The sequence below is a fragment of the Schistocerca nitens genome, chromosome 11 (assembly GCF_023898315.1).
Source record: "Schistocerca nitens isolate TAMUIC-IGC-003100 chromosome 11, iqSchNite1.1, whole genome shotgun sequence".
NCBI lineage: Eukaryota > Metazoa > Arthropoda > Insecta > Orthoptera > Acrididae > Schistocerca > Schistocerca nitens.
The window spans coordinates 145,369,555-145,393,395 of record NC_064624.1 but is presented as its reverse complement, the minus strand read 5'-3'; the positions used below and the strand labels follow the sequence as shown (position 1 = coordinate 145,393,395).

Here is a 23,841-nt window from a genome sequence, read left to right as displayed (position 1 = left end):
CCTGCTTTCTTTGGTATTGGAATTATTATATTCTTCTTGAAGTCTGAGGGTATTTCGCCTGTCTCATACATTTTGCTCACCAGATGGTAGAGTTTTGGAATACTTTTTATAACTGTATTTTATAATTGCATTGTCTTGAAGACAATTAGTGGTACAGAGTTTGATAATAAAAAATTCGGTGAATTTTTAGAATGTGTGAGCACGGTGGCCGGAATCGGCATTAGCGGTGCAAATAACGTCAAGCAGAGCTCTCGTGCTGCACCGTCAGAATGTCAACATGTTTACCAGTTTACTTGTCTGCCCTGGAGGACCATCATTTTTCCTTCAACATTCGTCACGTGTAGACATGTACAATACGGAGAAGCTGGATATACTGCTTTTATATGGTCAGTGTAAAATAATACCGTACAAACAGTACAGCGGTATAGAGCTGCCTATCCGGATCGCCAATGTCCCACGTCCCAAGCAATTGTACGAATTAAGACGCTAGTGCGGACAGGCTGTTTGAACGTCAAAAAGAGGACAAGAAAAAATACTGCAGTTGCCGGAGAACAAGAAGAAGCTGGTATGGCTACGACGCTAATGAATTCGCACAGTAGTAAGAGACATAGGCTGTTGCAAGGAATGTAGTCTCATTAGCATCCTGCATCGACAGAATTTCCATCCCAATCATCTGTCACATCAGCAGGTACTCGACCATGATGTCGAAAGTCGTACCGAATTTTGTCGGTTTGTCGTTCAGCAACTGGGTAAGGACTCTACGTTTCTCCAGCGCATGCTTTTTTTTTTTTTTTTTTTTGCCGATAAAGGAACATCTACTAACCACTCTCGTGTAAATTTGCGTCGACGGACGTGGAGCGTAAAAGTATGGCGTGGCATCATAGTGAATTACAGTGTGAGGCCTTAATTAATCTCAGGCGTTCTAAATGGGCACTCGTACTCACTCTTCCTGACGAACATTCTGCCGGGTCCTGTAGAAGAGATACCGCTGTATACTGGACAGTGCGTGTGGGTGAAACCCGACGGTCATGCGACTAACTCGTCCCGTGTTGCAACACAAATACTGAATGAGTACTTTCCTGGATGTTGGATATGACGAAATTCTGTTGTCAAATCGCCTGCGAGGTCCCCTGATGAATCCTCTATTTTTTTTTCTTTGGGAGCACTCAAAGATGCAGTCTATGACAAAGCCCCAACTACGTCAGACAATGTGTATCGTCGAATGGCCAGTACATACGCTACCATAACATCCACTCCAATTACGCCTGTTCATCGTTCCTTCGAACGGCAACTGGCCTTGTGCTTTTCAGTCCATAGTCTACAGTTTGAACACATGCTTAAAGGATAAAATTTGTTATGTGGTTTGGATGGTTACTAAATCATTGTTGGTAAATTATTTCATATACGTGTGTACGAAATTGCATTGCAGTGTCAAATAAGTCTACAGCGTGTACTGCACGTATCTGGTAACATTGTCATTAAGCGCTTCCGTTCAGCATGGAACCTTCCCTAAAGATTATTATTTATTTCGCGGCGTACACGTGGTCACGAAAGAATTTTTAATAGAATGCTTAGTTCAACGAATATATCCCCTACGACATAATTTAGAGCAGTGTAGGTAGAGACAGATGTCAGATAACGTGTAGCTTACCTCCAAGATGCGCACAGCCATGTACAGGAAAAGACTGGTCTAATATTCGTCTTCACATTTAGATACTTAAAGCAGTAGTTGGTTTTTGAAGCGCATAAGACCTCTTTATTTAAAAAAAAAATGAACAGTCGATTTCTCTGTTTCAGCTCCTGAAAATGTGGGAGGATACATATATGCATAAATGTGAAATCATTTTCCCTCTGTGATACGCTAGAACCTAGCTTAAAACGTTTATATAAAACATCCGTAGATGAACCAGTATCTAGGTCATATGTAGGTTCGAGGGGAAATAAAGTTTTATCCTCGGACTGCTGGCTTGCCTTACGGTATCTCACATTTTAGGACATTTCTCGAATTTTTTTACGTCAGATTTCGACGTAAACCTTAACAAACGCTGTATTACTGTAACTGCCTTTTCAAGCTATTAGACGCAGTTATAAAAAAATATACGATTAGATTTAAAAAAGGAGACAGGTACCTAAAGTAATCCAAGGTTTCTAAGCAAACTGTTTGGTGTTAAATTCAGTAATTTTTTTTGGGCGACAGTGTTCAAAAACGGATATCAATTTATCAAGAAATATGTTGCATTTATCATAAGCATTTGGCTCGCGGTATACATTTCCCCAATTAACATTTCTTAAACTTTCTCTGAAGTGCTCTAAACATACCGGGCTGACTAGCCTTACACTTTTACTTATTAGTTTCTGAACTGTACACCTGGTGAAGTTGCGCATAATGATCTGATAATCCATTTATAACAGGGAAAGCATGTGTTAGTTTGACATCCTCTTGCTGTCCAAATGCGTTATCTATTAGAGTGCTACTGTCTTGAGCTATATGTGTAGGGAAAATGATCACTGATTCTAAGTAATGTCATTAAAAACACTTCTAGTTCTTGGCCTATCAGAATTGCTCAGAAAGTTTACATTGACATCGCCACAGATTAATAAATTATTTTTGTCTGACAGACAGCATAATGAGTCGAAAATTTTTATGAATAGCTCCCAGACTCCTAATGGGGACCTACACAGATTTGCTATCAACACTACATTATCTAGCTATAGTTCACATGCACAAACGTCAAAGTGCTGACAAACATAAAATTTGATTACTTCTACAATTTTGTACGTATTCGCTTGTTTTGTTTAAATGGCAACTACTCCTTTATCTATGTTAGATCTGCTAGCTTAAGATGCTAAATTATACCCACTTATACTGACTCTTTCCTTCCTCAAAGTTATATGGTGTTGAGACAAATTATGTCACTCTCACTCTTATTTTCGAAATCATTTAAACACACTAACAGCTCATCTACTTTATTTTTGATTCCCCTGACACTTTGGTGAAATAAATTGATACAACCGTTAGCTTTATCCCTATTTTCTGTACATGAAACTTCTTTTACTTTATTTTTTATTGATTATCGTCTGTCTGGACTTTGGCTTTAACCTATAAAACCTGCCTGATATCATTAACCTGCCTGATATCATTAACCACAGGGATCATACGTTGTGAGACTGTGGCCTCCTTACGGTATCTGCTAATAGAGAAGCTAACTTACCTTTCCCCTTCCTATTGAGGTGCAGGCCATGTGTAGTGTAGCCCCACCTACCGATAGCATCAACTGGAACAGCACTCACGTGAGGTTTTGTCCAGTGTCTGGAGCATCCTGTTCAGCTCAGTGTAAACATGCCTTACATCAGTGTTTACCCAGGGCCGATCACAAACCCCTACATTTGTGTGCCCAGTATCTGCTCCTATTTTATCCAGGTCACTCGTAACACTGTACCTTGGATTCATAGCCAGGATGTTTCCTGCTATTTACCTGATCTTAGCTGCATAGCTGACCTACGTTTTCTGTGTGTTAGTAGAAGCAAAACACAATTTATTTCCTCTGCAGTGCGACTGGAAATTCCATAGATGTTCCGTGTGTGTTTCAGGCGTGGTAGTAATGGCAAAATCAAAGTCGGAGAAAGGCAGTTTTGGAAGCGACCTGTGCACACTGCTGGAATCTGGCAAAGGTGCAGATGTGACTCTTGTGGTGGGCGACTCTCACTTACCGGCCCACAGTGTCATTCTGGCAGCGAGGAGTCCCGTCTTTGATGCCATGTTGCGGAATAACATGCTAGAAGCTACTAGTCGCCTTATCAAAATCACTGACGTGCAGAAGGCTGTGCTGCAGCAGATGCTATTGTTCGTCTACACAGACACAGTTCCGGAACTGGAAAGATTTGCAGCGCAACTGTTGGCAGCCGCCGACAAGTACGACTTGCCCCTACTTAAACGGCGGTGCGAGTCGCGAATGGCGCTGGACTTGAGCGTAGAAAATGCTGCAGCTACTGCGTTGGTGGCCACCCTGCACCGCTGCCCAAAGTTGAGGAGCGCCGCTGTGGAGTTCATAGCGCGACACCCCGAGGTGATGGCCGGCAGCGACTGGGCGCAACTGCTGCGGGAGAATGCAGAGGCTGCAGCAGACATCTCCAGTCTGGTGGCGGCAGCATTGCCACGGCCACCATCCAAAGAGACATCGGGATACAGGTGAGTGTGTGCGTGTGCGTGTGCGTGTGCGTGTGCGTGTGCGTTAAAAAAGTTTACCGTTTTGAAGGAGAGTAGTATGGACCAAAACAAGGAACATATGTTCAGGAAGCATGAGCTGAGAAATGGATACCTTAAGAACTGTGGGGATTTGTTCCCCTTCGTTTTTGTGGAAAACATCCCTAGTGCAAGCTATTCGCCATTTCGAATGACTTACTGCAACAGAATGCAGTCGACAAATAAGAACACATTCTGCTACTGTGGAACAGTGGAGTTGCTAATGTAATGTGCTTGTTATTGCATACGACTTGCAACTGTGAGCCATCGCTAAAGCAGGTGCTTACTAAGGCGTCCATTCACATTAGGGTGCTGTTCTTCGTGCCAGACGTCTTCGGGAATTATGCGCTCTCTGAAAAACTCCAGAGTTGGTCTAGCAGTACAGGAAAGTTATTCAATAGGAACTATACATTGCACCAGTCAACTTGTTCTGTAGATCGTGTTAGTCCAACAACTCCGGTCTGTACATTAATGGAAAATCTGCTCTGATATCTTGCCTCCATTATAATTGTAACTGGAAAGATAATGCTACAGTGCAAAAACATTTGACAAACTTTAAGAGATCCATGGATAATAAGAGGAATGTTTCCCTCTTTGTGAAATGCGTTTTGTAGGTCGTTTGTAATAACAAAGAACGTGCTGTAGAATAGATGTTTCTTCATAGTAATGATGAAAAAGTTCTCTCAGCTCTTAAAGTACGCATTTCAGAGTTTATGTTTATGGAGAAGGGTATACGTATCAATTTCAGTTAAGAGACACTACTCCAGGAATAACGAAGTTGAAATGTACAAGCCAAAATGTACCTGATTTCTGCCATGGCCTCGTGTAGCGCTCCGACTAAGAGCGCCCGCTTTCGAACCATGATGACTGACTTCTCACCAGTACCCTGTGATAATTGCCTGTATTGGTGGACATGCAATGGTGCAATTAAATTTGATTCCAGACACCACAAATCCTTTAGATGGTACAGTAATGAAGAATTCCATTTACCTACATGTTTTACAAGCTGCTACATTTACAACAGTTGTTCGAAATAGTGACCCCCACCGTCACTGCAGGCATGGCATTGTTGCACAAAGCTCATGTCATACCACTTCTAATATCCTCTGTGTCGTTTCAACAGCGCTCTAGGCGTAAAGAATTGTCTGCATGGCGATCGACTTCAGGCTCGATAGGTGTCTACTATGAAAGACATTTCACATGGCCCCGCAGGAATAATTAAAGTGGAGTGAGGTCAGGTCAACATGCTTGCTGTGAAACAGTATCTTGTCTGCCTATCTCCTTTTTCCGGGAATGTCTGATCCAGACGTTCGTGGAAATGAGTGTTTGAAGGAAGGTGGGGCTCCGTCGTATTGTAACCACATCCATTGAAGAATAAGGAGTGGGATATGTTCTGGGAACTGTGGTAATATGTCTGACAATACTGTGCACCCTGGCCCATTAAGTGGCGAAGAAGAAAAAATGGCTCTAGTATGTAATCATCGACTCTACTTGGACACACGTAGATAGATAACCTGTGTTGATGGCTTTTTGCAAATGTAATGTGGGATTCTCACCGGCACAGACATGATATTGCATCTTCTTCCATAAAAATCACACATACATGAAGTAAGGATTGACTGTGATGAGCTAAAAGAACCATCGGCTTAATACGACATTAGGTCTGAAGTCGGCAGGAGTTAAAGCGTGCTCATTTTTCCTTAATACTGGAAATATAAAACTTTGAAACATTCGTTTCCCATGCAACTGGTGGTGCTGACTGCAGGCGCCTCATCCACTCAATAACTGCTTCCTCTAAGTCCGTGTAGCTCATCCTCCTTGGCCGTTTTGTATTGTGGTACTAACTGCGCCGTTTCACTTTCAGGTTGAAACAATCTAGGAAACCTGATGCTAGCCTGAAATCGGCTTTGCTGATATTTGGTCCTGTACAACCTTTATGCTTCTTCTTACATTTTCGTGAACTCTAGATTTTATCCTGTGGCTTTGTCCACATACATGTTTGACGTATTTGTTACATCTCCTAAACCGTTACCTTAGTCTATCTCCATGTCCTCGTACTCTCTATTCATCTCCTCCTCACCCACACCTTCTCTACCCACTCCCCATATTCTCCCTTGTGTGTCCCTGTCTGCATCACGTCCTACTCCCTCCCATCTGTATATATCTTCCTGCACCATCTCCCTATTCATATTCTCCTCCCATGTCTCTCCCCCTTGTCCATTCCCCATTCCTTTCTACCCTCTCTCAGCCCATTATTCAACCTGCCTCCTTTCCTCTGTGCATACCCTCTGTCACACAGCCTTTCAGCAGGTGTGGCCATCTGTACATGGAGCCCCTGCTGAACATAGATAAAAAGGCAGATAACTTTTCACAACATGTTTATGGTGTCGTGCAGCATACACGTCAGGAGCTTGAAAACTGATTTTTTTTTACCCACTGACGTGTAAGTTGCCCTACAAAAAATGTCAAGAAGGTATGCCGCATTTCCACAGCCTATATACGATGGGCTAAAAAAACATTTTTGCCAATAGCTTCACTCTATAAGGAAGTTATAAGCCCCCCAGTGCTTATACTCAAGAGGCCAACTGTTGTTAGGCTACAGTTGGTTGGAATCGATCCAGGCGTTTGGGATTAGTTTCCAGACATAAATAAATACACTTTAGGTTCTGAACCTGCTTTGTTCTCAGCTTTATCATAACACTTGTGAATTAGGTAGTCATAAAAACTTGCTTTAAGTGCTGAAACGTCTATCATTTCCAAGTGAAGGTGTAGTCTGTTGCACAGCTCGATTCCAGTTTGCAGTGACCCATTTCGTTTTAATATTGTATTTGAATTTTGGACATTTACTTCCTAGTTTCTTGTGTTAGGTGAGTGAATGTCCTCTTCTCTAACTACAGGTTGCATATCATCAGAGTTACCAAAATACATTACTTGGCAAATTTATAAGCAGAGGGATGGAAGGCCATGGTTTTTTATAAATAGAGCCTTCAATGCACGTCTACGAACTGCATTCACCACAGCTCCTTTCGGCTCTGAAACGACACTTGCTAGTATTAGTTTCCCCCGAAAGATTGCAGCATGTTGCAATACAGATCCTGCTGCCACAGTAAACAATTATCATTTTCTTTGATGTACAGCTTGAGAGAACTATTGTACAGTAACAAATGGTGTTAAGTTTATTGCTTACATATTTACAACTGCCAGGATGAGAAACATAGTAGATACCCTCGGTGTAACAAAGCAGCTTAAATCACTTAATAAAGTCCAGATTGTAAACCAGTCAGGTTCCTCTCACTGTATGCTGATAAAATAACTCCATATTTAGCAGTTATATACAACCACTCGCTCACAGAAAGATCCGTACCTAAAGACTATAAAACTGCTCAAGTCACACCAATACCCAAAAAGGGAAGTTGGAGTAAGCCGCTGAATTACAGGCCTATATCACTAACGTCGATTTGCAGTAGGGTTTTAGAACATATACTGTATTCGAACATTACGAAGTACCTCGAAGAAAACGATTTATTCACATATAGTCAGCATGGATTCAGAAAATATCGTTCTTGTGAAATACAACTAGCTCTTTACACTCATGAAGTAATGAGTGCTATCGGCTGGGGATGTCAAATTATCGTATTTTTAGATTTGCAGAAGGCTTTCGACACCTTTCCTCACTCTGTGTGCCTACCGAGTATTGTGGATTCGTGATTTCCTGTCATCCATTTACTGCACCATTACACACGCACGTCATGATATATGAGACATCATAATTCCCACCCTCAAATCTATTATGACAAACAATATGTATCACGAAGGGCAACACAATGGAGTTTAAGAAATTACAATGGCACATGAACTCCGCTATGACAAACAGTGTGCGTAATGAGGGGCACACAATTTTACCAATGTAAGAAATTGAAATAACACTTGCATAAAGCTAACTAAAATGCCTTGAAGGAAATGTTTATGAGAAGAACAGGATGGGGCCGCAAGGGAGGAGGCAACACAATACTCAACTCAGGTGCACCAAAACAAACAACAGACACCAGGCGGTGCCAACAACGGACACGGAACTGCTCTCTCCGTTGGGGTTCCACCCAAGTAATAGCTACCTGAAACATTTTAATACTTGGAACAGTACACCAGTGATCAACAAATTTAAAAAAATAACATGACATGAAAATAGAATAATTTAAGAAAATCACATATGACTATGAGCTTAAGGTCTTTCGGTAATTAACAGATTACAAAACAGGTAAAGAGGCATGTGCCACTATTAAATCTTCCCTAATTACAGTACTAAATTTCTCAGTGCCCAAGTTGCAATTAACGCAACAAGAATTAAATCATTTAAGTGATAATGTTACTTTATAATAATAATAATAAAATCATTGTATACATCAGAGGACCAAGAATGGGCCGATCAGTACTCCCCAGTGAAGCAGTTCACACAGATGGTACTCCACGGCTCCGAGCACGCAGCCCCATACAAAATGCAACACAACCACAGTGACCCGGCGAACTACCAGAACCACCAGGCAGTCGTACTAAGCCAAAACAAGGACAGACTTTTAAAATAACGAGACCTAGCCCGGGCCAGACAACAGACCAAATGCCGGAAAATCCATAAGAAACCTCAGCCAACTTAATACCGTAACAGTTTATGAACAACATGCAAAACACAAGTCTCAGTCCAAAGACTTCCGTTTAGTCGCAAAGGTGGCTCCGACCCACATGCTGAGGTGCCAAGCGTCGTACGGAGTGCCGAATAGAGCTTCACCTTCGTTAACGGAAAGCGGAAGTACCACAAGACCAAATCTAACTGCGCAAGGCAACCTCTAAGGAGTGCCACTCGAAGACTACGCACTTGAAGATCAGACGTAAAGCATCCTGACTGACGTGCCGCTGAACGACGCACTTCCCTCACCAGCGTCTAGTAGACTAGGTAGAACAGCGTAGCCCATCGGTATACTTCCACGGGACGGTAAACGAGGATAGCGAACCCAGCGACGGAGAGACAGGACGACGAAATGACATCCCGCCGCACATAGAAGGTATTTCAAACTCAGACTCGACAAACTACAACAGGCGAGATTTTGCTCCCCCTGCGAATCAAGTTAAACGGCACACCACGCCGCTGTCCACACTGTTAACCGTAGAATCACGGTCCGGTCTTCCCATCGGGCCCCACTCGGCGTCCAGACGTAAACAACCCCCGCCGAACCGAACTGTCTCCACGCCAGGGCAGCCACCTCTTTCCTCTCCGGCCAGGGATCACACACGGAAAAAGACCGCCTAACGCCAAAGCGCCGTCTGAGTGAAAACTCAGCACTAAGATCCTCAAGTGACACTGTACGGTGGCTTATGGTGTGTGTGTGTGTGTGTGTGTGTGTGTGTGTGTGCGTGCGCGCAGATGTAAGTATTCCATTCCCATGTCACTTCATGTGTTTTGCAGCAATATGCCAGACAGGATGAAGCAGAAGATGGTGGCCAGACTTTTGGAGGCCGCTCGCAGTGGGAGCGCACGAGAAGTGTGGGCGCTGCTGCTCGCCGGAGTGGCAAAGGACGCCCGAGACGGCAAAGGAAACACGGCGCTGCACCTGGCGGCTGACGGAGGGCACGCCATCACTGTGAAGCACCTGCTCGATGCGGGACTGGACGCCAACAGTGTCAACTCGAATAGGAGGACGCCCCTACACCTGGCAGCTCAGAGAGGGAACTCGGATGTGATATGGATGCTGGTGAGAGCGTCAGCACGAGTAGACGCTCAGGATGACAAGGGGCAGACTGCACTCCACGTGGCTGCGAGTGTGAACACTGCTGTAAAAGATGATAGAGTACATGTAGTGAATACACTGCTCCTGGCGGGTGCGACAAAAGATATAACTGACTTACACAAGCGGAAACCTGAGCATTTGGCAACCGTATCAACAAGAACAGCTTTCAGCACTTCCAACACTGTTTCCAGTCCTTACATTGACTTGTAATAAAGTTTTCCTTTATTGTTGTTGCTGTATACACTACATATTTAACTAAAACAGTTAAGATTCCAACCAACTTTGATCAGGTACAGTGATCTAGATGTCATCATGCAGGCAGTGAATTTCGTTTTAGTGTCTAATCCTCTCAAGAATAAACCAACTCTCGGCACACTACTTCTACTTAAACATCTACTTAAACAACATATATCTCCAGATCCAGATGTAAAAGGAATATGAGATCATATAAGTACGAACTTTTTGGGGAAGTGTCAGCTGAACATCACCCAAGACTTCATCCACAGACATTCCTAGCTTTATTTTGGAACCCTTAATCCATGCACACATTGCCTTAGTCATAGAACTGTGTAGTATTTTTGTTAGAAGTTATGATACACATGTGCACCAGTGAATCCAAATGTATAGTGATAAAGGCTATTGTATTTGAATAAAGTTTAAGCCCACAGTCTTTTAATTTTTTGTTTTATTCTGATTTCTGTGCTGTACACAAAACTTTCCTCTGTCCACAAACGACAAACGCTGCTTACGTTGAACAGTGTTTATTCTGGTAGCAGTGTTTAAATAATGTGCTTGGGCTCATACTGCAGGGTGTATACGACCCGGGACAACCGGGAGAACCTGGAAAAACCCGGGAATTTTTTAGAATTCTGGGATGTTTTAGTTTTCAGTTAATTTTTTGTAATTTTGACTGGTAAGAGATAATACTCTAACAAAAGATATTACTGCATCCCGCTACTGCAGAATAATACTGCAGCAATAAAAAATGAGCGAGGAAAAAAAAATAAAACTTAAGTGGCAAAGAATGTGCCATGTATAAAACATAACACAGTGCTCATACAATCGTCTGCCAGTAGAAAAATGTCAGTCTTTAGGAAGCCTATGCAATGCTTCATAACAACGAATTGCATCCGATGAGCATGAACATGTCAAAACTGTTTACTCTGAGCAGTTCCGAGCGGATCCATGCGCATGCGCAGTTGAGTTGCGCATGTACCTTCTCCCGCTTCTGGCTACAAAAGTGTTGCTGTTAGCTGTATAACAGTGTGTATACGACCCGGGAGATCCGGAAAAAACCTGGAATTTTTCCATCCGGGAGTTGTTTAGAATTCCTGGAATATTTCATTGTTTTAGTTTTCAGTTAATTTTTTGTGATTTTGACTGGTAATAACCGATTAACAAAGGATATTACTGTATCCCGCTACTGCAGAGTAATACTGCAGCAACAAAACGTGAACGAGAGAAAAAAAAGAAAGTAAAACTTACATTGCAAAGGAAATGCGCCGTATACAACAACAAACTACAGTGCTCATACAAGCGTCTGCCAACGGCAAAGTGTGTCAAAGGCTTTGAGAAGACTGTAATTCTTTATAACAACAAATTGCCCCCAATGAGCGTGATGTGACAACTGCTTCAATTAGATTCGTTTGAGCAGTTGCGGGCGGGCTGTTGAGCATGCGCAGTTGAGTCGCGTATGAGTAACATCTTCTCCCGCTTCTGGTTACAGAAGTGTGGCTGGGCGCCACTACTTAATATTGTCACGGTTCGGAAATACAGTAAATCTGGGGCTGATGCACACAGCAGTCTGAGTTGAGGTGGGCAGTCACCACGTGACCTGTGTTTACCTTCAATGATTTTGTTGTTTCCTGTTCGTTTATTGCTCTCGCGTTAAATGATAACAAGCGGATTTCTTTGTCCGGGAGCTATCACATGAATTAAAATACGTTCGCGTAGTTACGTAAGGCTAAAATATGTTATTAGTTTCAGATTTTATTTTCACCTTTCTGTGACAGTCAAGCATTAATCGCCTTACAGAACAATGAAGTTATTTTTGCCAGTTTGCTAAAGAGATTTGGCACACTATTTGAAACGAAGTGTTTAATTTCACACTATTGGCTAGTTTCAACTGTTCGCTGCATTTCAAGTGCACGAATGGCATTATGCCATAATAAAGAACCAAACATGAGATACAGTACTGGTATTCCAAGAAAATTTACATACGAATGTGCATTTTAAGCCGAATTCTTCGTTTTAGTATGGTTCACGAAATTTCGACGCTCTTGAAGTATCATCTGATGTCTTGTTTTTATGACGTGTGTAAGATCTTTTAATGTTTTACACTCACGAACATGTGGGCTTCTTACGTCACCATAGCTGCGCAAGCGTGGTGACACCTGCCATCTGGCGCTCTTTGGCAACTGCTGAAACAGGTCGCGGGAAAATATTGCGAATGGTGGTTTGAAAAGCGTTACGTTCAAAGCAGGTTTCCTTTTACACAAGATGAACTACGTGCGAGAATGTACGATGAATTTCTTAAATCACAAAGCCTTTGACTCTGATTTAAAAATCAACTCTTTGAGGACGACCATTTACAAGAATTTCGAGCCCAGAAGATCAGACATTTACGCCGTTATTAAAAATTTCACTGGCACATTTGTGTGATGTTCTTAAGGTGTAACACGCGCAAAAAAGATCAACATTCTATAGTAGTGGAAGCTTAGCTTCTCTTCCAGCTTGTTAATCTTAGAGACCAATATTATATGTGAATGCTATGTATATTAATTTAAACCATTAACTTTTCTTATTTGTGTGTTTGCGCTACTGAAGAGTGATTCTTCTATTGGCTGACTACACTACGTGTCCTATGCTGCCATCAGCTGACGAGATCACGTGACATGAGCTATGACTGTCTTACAAAAGCGCATCGCAATCTCGATTTCAAAGTTTCACAAAGTAACATGCGGTGTTTGGTGGAATTCAAATTCATACCTTTATAATACGAAAATATGCAGCGTACATATTGCTGCACATCAAAGGTCTTCCAAAACGTGGTCCCCCCCCCCCTCCCCGAATTTCGTTTTCTAAAGTGCCGGGAAATTCTACTCTGGTATATAAAACCATACACATTCAAAGGATTGATGAGTTTTACTGTGCCGAAGAAGAGTATACTGTCACTTAACACGGAAAAAGTGTATTTTCACCCGGGAGAAAGTGTATTTTTAACAGGGAAATATCCGGGAATTTTTTTTCCTTGTCCACGTATACACCCTATCAGAGGCATTTGAACCATTTTGGCCTAATAGATGTTTCGTTGAATGGTTTGCACACTGTCTCTTGTTGACCCAGCATTGAAATCTGCAGCAATTTTCAGGAGGGTTGCACTTCTGTCATGTTGAACGATTCTCTTCAGTTGTAGTTGGTCCAGTTCTTTCAGGATTTTGTACTGACCACGGCAATGTAGGAGATTTGATGTTTTACCGGATCCTGATATTCACGGTACACTCGTGAAATGGTTGTACGGGAAAATCCCGACTTCATCACTGTCTCAGAGACGCTTTGTTCCATTGCTCTTGCGCCGACTGCAACACCACATTCATCTTGCCAGCCTGCCACTGTAGCAGCAGTAACTGACCTAACAGCTGCGCCAGACACTTGTCGTCTCATATAGGTGCTGCCAACCACAGTGTCATATTCTGCATGTTTACATCTCTCTGTATTTGAATAAGCATGCCTCTACAAGTTTCTTCGGCACTTCAGTGTAATTGTATTGGGTATCAATTAACAACTCAATTTTGGATTCAAACACTGTCGAAAGTTAACAAAACTAAACTGTACAACAGAATAAATAAACTTTTTATGTAACTTTATTATAGAACAGAAACAAAAATTTTATGATTTTTCAGCTAACTGTTCACCGTATAGCCAGATTATATCGTTTGAACTTGGCTGCGAAGATTTTAGTTGTGCATGTCTTCTGACTGTGTAGAATAATTTCATTTTTCTAGAGGAATAACTGTCTGATTCAAAATTTTCACATTTTTCTCTGAAACACAGTGCTGTATTACGTTCTGCTCCTTACAGAATAGACTTATAAATGAAACCACTATTTTGGTAAAACACAGTTTATATAGAGCAGGAGAAAATGCTAATAACTCACGAATTTTAACATAGTAATTTATTAACAATTGACTCCTAAATGTGTAGTTATGTGCGCCAATGAGCAGTTAGTGTTTGTGTGTAGAACTGGAAAAAAACTAGTCACCTGGCTGTTTTTCGTATGCCACAATTTTTTGGGTGTAATACGTTGAGACTCTTCCCTTCGAGTGTTTATTGTTATCACTGTATACGGGAAAGATTTAGTGTGCATGTCTGGTGAATCAGAAATTTCTGTTGCTGATAAACTGTAATTTGGACTATACTCAGACAGCCCACAGTTTCTTGTATTCCAGAATTTTGTGGTCCTAGTTAGAATGCCTTCGCCTTCTGAATGTGAATTCCACTTCAATTTCCAATTGGGAGATTGTGTCACAGATGTAGTACAGAATATATTACTTAGAGGACTTTGACAAACTGACAACTGCAAACTGTGTAGAGGTTGCGACGTTTTTCAGTTACACCGATAATTTACTTTCAAACTTTATTAGTATTCTCCCCACTGTCGGCCACTCATATTCGTTGGCCCACTTACGTTCTGCAGTTATCCTAGGTCGATGGCACGATTGTTGATGTGACTCACCTGTAAACTGTTCACATGAGGAATAACAATTACTGTAAAAATAAGTAAATCAATCCTTAACATAAAACCCCGAGTTATCTCGTTTATTATTATTTTGGTAGAAACTTTAGATCCCGAGTATACTCGGGCAACTTAACAACAGAGCTTCGAAAAAGTAACAGCCCACTTATAATTTGTCTGAGCACCAGTTCGGCCACTAGAGGGCACCTGGACCTGCATTTGTAACCTGGATGTCGTGTTTCGGTTGATGTGGTAGCCATTAGATATTGTCTCTACTGTGTGCAGCTTTGCATATCTGACAACTAAATGCACGCTTTCAACCTGTTCCCTGTATTGTTGTTTAAGCACTGCTTTCAAAAAAGGATGGCTACAGTGATCCTGGGTTTGACATAGAATTTAGTGGCTCAGAAAGTGTAGAACAATGTGACATTACTCCATTGGAGACAGTGACGACGGATGGTTAGTTGAGTGAGAAGTCTTGCCAGTAGTACGAGATAAACACATCCACTGCGCACCAGCCAGCTCCTCTGAGATTTATGTTCACATCAAATCATTGTGAAATACATGTGTAGACTTTATTGTTACAAGAAAATAACACATGACTTCAAGTTTTAGGATATTTTAGTCAAAGTCCTGTGCACTAGTATACTCAGAATTTTATTATTGGTGATTTTCAAAATTTTGTAAGTCATTTTGAGCTTTAAAAGATACAGGGTGGCGCACGAAATGTCTTACCAATTGTTTCTTCCACAATGTACGACGCACATTATATATCCCACTGGGATCTCTACAGCAGTACCAGCGGAGCTTGGAAAAAACAAATGAGTTACGAAATGACGTGTAATTCACGATACTGCCGCTAGGAGACTAGTAAGCAGCAACGGCTGGCAATGGAAGACTGACGACACAGCAACGATCGGCAATTGTTACTTTTTCACGAAACGAAAAGCCTTGTTGTGACTCAGAGGCGTTTTCGACAACAGTTTAACACACGATGGGTCCCTTGCAAGACAACCATCGACAGGTTGTACGATAAATTTGTACAGGAAGGAACAGTATTTGAAGCGAAGCGACTTCGGCCTAAGCTTGTTTGTTCGCCGCAGAATATTGAAGCGGTACGAGTTGCTGTACAGAGAAGTCCCGGGAAATCGTGTAGAAAGGCAGCAGTGCAACTGGGAATACCCAGACGCTCCGTTCAACGCGTTCTTAAAAGTGTCCTCCGTATGTACCCATACAAGATGACCTGAGCACAGAAGCTCACTGAAGAACACAAGCAGCAGAGACTACTGTTTGTTCAGTGGGCGGTGGACAGGGAAGAAACTCTCAACAACGTTTGGTTGTCAGACGAGGCGCATTTTCATTTAGACGGTGTGGTTAACAAACAAAATGTAAGCTTTTGGGCCACTGAAAACCCACAAGTGCTTCATGAACGACAACATTATGCTCCGAGGATGACAGCGTGGGCAGCAATTTCCAGTCACGGACTCATTGGACCCTTTTTCTTTGAAGAAACTGAACAGCGAGCGTCATTTGAGCATGCTTCACAATAGCTTCATTCCACAGCTACTTGCTACTGCCTTGCCCTTCAACACGCAGTGGTTCATGCAAGAAGAAGACATATTGCAAACACTGTATTGGAGATTTTACACGAGCATATCGACATGCGGATCATTTCACTCAGGTTTCCAGGTCGATTCAATCACGGACAAAATTGCCCCCCCCCCCCCAATAGTCCAGACCTCAATCCGTGTGAATTTTTTCTTTGGGGGTACCTAAAGGAAAAATTTTCCCGAAACGTCCACGTGATTTAATGGAACTCAGACTTATTCTTCAAGCTTGCAGTGAAATTACCGAAGACATGTGCCGTAGGGTAATCACTAACTTCAGTGTTCGTTTGAAGGAAGTTAGGAAACGAAATGGTGTACATGTTGAGCATGTGGTGAGTTAGAACAAATCTGCATGGACGGCTCTTCATTCTAGTTTAAGTTCCTTTCAGATTGTGTTGACAAAGTTTACATTCAAAAACAAAATGGTAACACATTTCGTGCGCCACCCTGTATCTTTAGATGTCTGTATATAATGTCATTCACTATAGGATGCTTTTCATTGATAAAAAAAATATTCTTTCGAACATTGAGGCATGTTGCTACTGTAACAGCTACTGAAAAGGTGCAGTTAGTCATGACTTGTCCGTGATTCATTAACAATTCTGTAATCGTGTATAGTGGTAAAGTTCAACTGATGGTGAGAATGCTTCTTTTGTAGATCCCAGTTTCCCTTCTTCGATAAACATTGGACAGAGAAATACAGGGTATTTCAAAAAGACATTCAGTTCCACAAGACTTTCATCATCAGTGAAGACAGAAATTTGGAGTGAATTTTAGCTTGCACATTGACTCTTAATAGTTTACCTCAGTTCCAATTGTAAGTTCCCAGTAGGTGTCTCCCTTGCGCAGTTAGCCTGTTCATTGCCCACTGTGCCTCAAGTTGAGATGGCAGTAACGAAGTTTTGTATTTTCCATTTCAACTGTTGCTGTGTTCCTTTTTGTGCTGTATCATTTCTATTAATTTATCTGCATTGGCGTATTTAATAATAGTTTGGTGGAACTCCACAAGTATGAATTTATTTATTTATCTCTTGTTGTGATATCACCTTTCTTATCTCTGAAGTATTTTTCTTGGTAATTCACAGGTTACTCACATATCTAAGTAGAGAACAGGATATTGTTGCAAGATTGTTTTCAATTCCAGAACTAAAGTTTATACTTTATGTACTTTTTTGTGAAATTTCTTATAAAGTTTTGCATCCAATGTTGAGCCATTCTACAGTATCTTCCTTCGTAGTCGTCGTCGTCTTTGTCGTTGCCGTGAGGCACCGTTATACCAAGTGGAAAGGCGCGTCGATCTTAGAGCATGAGATGTGGTAACCTTAAGTCATTGACAACACACAACACACAACGGTCACGGTAGCACCTGATTCCAGAATAGCTGCAATAGTTAGGAGCTACGAACTACCCCCTCTTGACCAGGTCCCCAAAACTTAACTCGTAACGAGATCCCTTCGAAGCAAATTGTCATAACGATCGTCTATAAAGGCTTCGTACAACGAGAAGAAATGTCACAGTTTGTGGAATAATAACAGATACGACCAAACTGTCTTGTTTCTTCTGTTTTATTTAACGTAACTTTGTTCACAGTTTTATTTCGCATTCACACTCTGATGTGGAGGATATGCTAGTGCCTGAACCCTAACTCCCGAGTTCCATCGAAATCCTTTGATGAACGGTTTTGGTTGCTCGACACCAACAGTCAATGATAATGATACGGTACTTTGTTAATGACTCTTGTAGTTTAGCCACCGGCCTCCACGAAAGTTTGTTAGGCGTAAGACAATTACACACCTTTCTCTCCGATACGATATTATTAAGAGTTCGCGTAAAAGCTAACGTTTTTCTCCTTTTCACAAACTGGAGCCCGCTCTCCACGATATAATTTAAAAAAACTCTCAATACCGCGTCCCTCGTGAGATGCGTATAGATTTAACCCGGAATTGACCGCCCTGTAGGTGTACTCAATTTAATGACCACACTTCGCTATTCGCGATTTCGTGTAACTAAATGTCCTTTTGTTACTTTGATCGTATACCGTAGTTATTTAAAACTCGCCCCTATATTTTTTTCACAATGCATAATTAGCACTTCTTTATTTCTAAGAGTAAACGAAAAAATTACTCCGTATATCGGCTTCGTCGGTATAAAGCAAAATATCTCAATATGCCCAATTTTACCTCTTTTTATAGGATCGGCTACCTTACTAATTAGTTTACTACATATTATTTCCAATAACACTAAACAGGTATCGCCGTTATATTTTGATTGTAGTCAAAAGCATGTTATTATTATTATTATGACCGCCCAAATCATAAAAAATCGCGCGGCGTGCGTTTTTAACTATAGCTTTACACTCGCCCAGCCTTTATTCATGCAATATTATATATGAAAATACAGACAGGACCGAAAGATCGATCTCTCTACCGTAACCAATAGAGGCAAATACGCTATTCAAGTTCCGTTACATCTATCTTGACTCGTATTGTTACACCATGTCCAGAGCATCTTTCATCTTAAGCCATAAGTTATCAAGAATACATGTTGTGGGGCAGTTGTGACACCGCAGTTGATCTTCAATGTCCTGGACTTCACCACAATCACATTTGTTGTTTGCTTCATCTTTAATAAGATTTGTTTTGACTGATACTACACCTCTTACAACGTGATTAAGTTTTCTCCAAAACTTCCAGCTTGATGTATTGTTGCTGTTCATCTGTTGTGAGACAGGACAGTCGTGTGGGGGCACATTTAGCTAACAAGTAGAGGTCCCCAGCTGAGCGATCGACTTTCTGAAACCAAATATACGGTGATGTAGGTTAAGATCCCAGGTATCAAACCTGCAGCCATTCATTCTGGTTGGCCTTCATTCACGAGTAACTGATAAAAAAAAATTGGAATTTCACACTGTGGTCAATAACGTAAAAAAAGTCGTATTACTGTAACCTCCCAACAGAAAATTTACTCATTTGTAACCTCCCTACAAAATTCTTTCTCATTTGAAACCTCCCTACAGAAAATTTAATAAATAATATGAATAATATTCACATTTAATCTCCCCACAAAATTCATTCACATTTAATCTCCCCACAAAAATTCTTTCTGATCTAATCTAAGCTCAAAATTCATTTACATTTAGCGTAACCTCAAAACAGAAAATATTAACATAAAATATTATTCACGTTTAGTGTAAGCTCAAAATAGAAATTCCTAAACCTCTCAACAGTAAAAATTATAATTATGTCGTTCACATTCAGTGTAATGTCCCAATAAAAAATGAATTCACTAACCTGGTAATAAAACAATGTAACTAACCTCTCAATTTAATTGTCGCTTACTTATGACTTTTCAATAATTCACTGTGAATTTAACCTGGTAAATTTTGGACCACAGCAGTGCTGTGTCATGGCCCTGAAAGATCATTTTGAATAAAAAAGGAAAAGTTCTTAACATGAGGAAGATTATTATTACGAGAGTTTTAAAAAAATTTACATGCCATTTGAGAACATTTTTACATATGGGCAAGGCTGCTTTTTACCTTATTCAATAATACTCAGGCTCAGACATCACTGCACTGCGACCGGGCCAGCCAACACGATAGACCAGACCAGACCAGACCAGACCAGACCAGACCAGACTCCAGACTCCAGACTAGCAACAACTTACTGCTACAGCTACACAGTTCCTACTGCAGTAAGCACTACTCTCTGGTCAGAGATTTTCTTATACCTTTCATATCGCAGGAGCAATACACCTCTTACGTAACCCTCCACTGGGGGGGGCAAAAATTTGGCAGCAACAGTGAGTCAATTGGACTTGCCATGAGCAACAAATTTTTCTAAAATCTACTTAAGTTGACAGTCACAGAGTATATATATATATATATATATATATATATATATATATATATATATGTGTGTGTGTGTGTGTGTGTGTGTGTGTGTGTGTGTGCAGAACATGAAATGAAATAAAGTGCACATGCACTGAATACAGAACATATCAAGCAATGACAAAATGTATACGCAATGAGTACAAAACATTTTAACAAATGACATAAGGTGCACACGCACTGTATATATCTCTACCATTTTACAAGAACTAGGAAAGGAAAGGGAAGGATTGCATCATGGTTGTAGCACAGTAGGTTACACGTAGCTGCACTGAAAGTCCATATATTTCTACAGAAGCACAACACCAAATGAGACAATCTAAAGTTCTCTTCCCTGAAGTATTAATCAGTGTAGCCAAGACACTGAAATGTCGTATTAATATTCAATGTCATCATTTTGGTAGTACATTAGGTACACCAAACAGTGGGACCATAATATCTCCATCGTTCAAGGTGGTGGACAGCATGATGTGTCAACACCACACTCCTGTAGAATTGATACTTTTTCACCAACGTAGAATTAGTGCAAAATCCAAATGTGGTGCTCCATGATCATGAGGATGGACAGGACAAACGGATATTGCATTTAGGTCAGAAGGTGAACGACGTTAAGTTTTACACTAGTCATCATAGAAAATTACACTAGTCTATCAACCGATTTGAGCAATTGTTGGCACTCATTGCCTAGTTACTAAACATTTCTGTACTATGTATGGAGTATTACAGAACAGTATTCATAAGTCATCTGATTACACTAAATATTGGCACTCATTGGCCAGTTACAAACCATATTTATACATTGTTCAGAAGTCATCATTCAAAACAGGAGTTAATGAGTGTAGCATCAAGCTACTGGTATAAATATACAATGGCATGTAAGTGACTTAAGACAAATTTAAAATACAAGAAACAGTGGCATTAATTGGCCAGTTACAAAGTATTCATATAGTTTTATAAAACATTATTCAGTATTATTCAGAAGTCATCGTTCAAAATGAGAGTTAATTACTGGCATAGCATTTATAAAGTATAAGAAAAATATTATTTACAGAAATTATTGGCATAGCATTTATGCATTATTACAAAACATCATTCAGTATTATTCATAACTCATCATTCAAGTGACATAGGACATATTCAAAATGTAAGGATTAGTAACGTCATTTGTCATGAGTCAGCTGTAGCAAGGTTATGAAATAAGTAGAGTATATGTGATCACATTCATGAATGACACACACAAATGGGTAAAAAAATGCAAGTACTAGAACAGGTTTAATAACTAACTGCTTATAGCACATTAATTTCATGAATAGCTTCTCCTGAAAAAAATACAAAATTGATTATTGATTCAGCTGAAAGAAGAATCGCATATTATGCTGAAAAGTAGTGACCTTCGAATTAACAGGTAATGAAACGTGTACTCAATATGTATGTACTCTAGCTGTCCTTTCCAAAACATTCAGTCATTATACCATGCGACATAAGACATACTGTCAAAACGAACTGCAACAAATACTTAAATAACTACATAGCATCTCTTAACTAATATATAAACTTCATCATTATTCTCATCTGCAAAGAAAAACTTAAAAGTGGTGCGTTAAGTGGCCATATAAAATTCATCACTATCATCACCTGTAAACAAAAACTTCATTATTCATATCACCACAACTTCATTATTATCGTCACCTGCAATGAAAAACTTCATTAGTCATTGAAAGGTCTCTGTTGGATTCCTTTCATGTTAATTTCTTAAATCTGTTGTCATTTACGGCATAAATTCCTCTTCTAAATTTACTGTGGCGTTTCTGACTATCTGGGAGGAGACTGAGTAATGGAACGTGTTACTTTTACACATAAACAAGAACGATCTGTCACACTACTACACGTTAAAACACAGTTTATATGTAATTCATGTCACACAGTCTCATACGGAACCTACATCCGCTTTCTTTTATATACTGTATATGATAAGATACTGTTAACCCACTTCCCTTCTGTGTGAGAGGATGAATGAGCAAATGTATTTCTAGTTGCATGCCTCAGGGTAGCAGATAAGGCTGTCTGCTAGAGAACAGTAGGACCAGCGTCGGAACAGGTAGCTACGCTTTCTAAAAGCAAAGAGGTTTCTATCCTTAGTATGGTCCTGTCTGTCCCTTGTCATGTTGGTATAGGAAGCTGCCCCTCTGGCCACTTCCGTTTGTATTTGTGAGCCACCCTCAGGAAGGGACCACGGCAGTCTGTCCGTGGCGAGCGTCTGAAGTGGTAAGATCTCCGGCTAAGCGCGTGTCTGCTAAGTCTGTAGAACACTGGATTTCTTATGTTCAGCCTAAATGAAAATTTAATCACCTTTTATTTCAGGTTTAGCTCTAAAATATCTAATGTTATCTTAAATTGCAGCGCAGTGTAATTCTCGTGTGAAGTTCAGAATATATTCCGGTAGTTGCTTTGTCACTACTTTGTGAGTAAAGTGGAACCATGTGTTGATCAGTAACTCTAACTAAGTTCATCAATCTTAAATGCGAATGTGCATGAGATTATAACGTCTCGTCTTGACAATATTTTTCAATATAGCAACTTTTCTTTATGTTCAACCACGTGGGGTGTACTTTGTGAAACCAGTACCACGTGCTTATACAATTGTTTGACCCATCAGGTTAATAGTAAGACGATAGTAACCAGTTCGAGGTTTTTCTTTTGTAAATTGCTTTTCGATCTAATTTATTTTAATTATCAAAATTATTGTGGAGTTACACTCTTTGTGTAAACCAAGTTGACCACGTGGAGCATGTGGTGTAATCATCAAAGTAGCCCTCAGATATTCTTTTCGGGAAGATTTCACAAAGAGTTGATATGAATTTAGTATACCAGTGTGTGGTAATTACATGACGGACAGGATTGTGCTACGAACGTAACTTCTTTGGGTGAGAATTGAATCGGTTGGTAGTGGTTAATTTTCTCTTGCATATGTTTCAACGTTCTTTGTGTGTTGTTTTATGAATGCAGTGTTGTATGCAGTCTCCCAATCTTGGCTCCATATTTGATGTGTTCCGTAAGATTACAATCTCACATTTTCACAATCCTAAATAAGGCACCAGTTTAGTTAGGAATCAAGTTTAATATGCTGAAATTTCAATGATCAATGTTAAAATAAATATCCAAATATAAACCGATTTATTTCTTTTTATTTAAATTATCTTTTATATATATATCACCAGTTGTCGTATGACTATTAAAAGATTATAATTAATGTTAGTCTGGTTGGGAATTTGGTTAGCTAGACTGGATACCTGGTGAAACAGTTGCTCAGTAATGCAAGGTTAACTTCCCCAGACAGCTCACAGCTTTTAACCCGATTTTATTAACGATCAGCACCGCTTTCATAGTAAATTAAGCAACAACATTACATCATGTTACCATATTCTTCATCACTATTCATCATCATTCATTATCATCTGCAAAAAGACACTTCATTATTCATTTTTCATATTACCATTTACTTCATATAACTATTCATAGTATAGAGTTTCTTATTTCTAGTATATTTCATCACTAAAACTAAGATGTGTAGTTCTGTCTGACAGCCTGCA

General features: G+C 40.3%; 1 protein-coding gene across 1 annotated transcript in view; it reads left to right on the top strand.

The window, feature by feature from the left end:
• Window positions 1–10,230, top strand: part of LOC126212726 (ankyrin repeat domain-containing protein 1-like) — a 37,426-nt gene extending 27,196 nt beyond the window's left edge. Inside the window, exons 2-3 of the mRNA XM_049940137.1 lie at window positions 3,592–4,189; window positions 9,699–10,230. Of these exons, the coding sequence (XP_049796094.1) occupies window positions 3,603–4,189; window positions 9,699–10,230 (1,119 nt within the window). The 5' untranslated portion in view covers window positions 3,592–3,602. The remainder of the gene's footprint in view (window positions 1–3,591; window positions 4,190–9,698) is intronic.
• The last annotated feature ends 13,611 nt before the right edge of the window (window positions 10,231–23,841 follow it).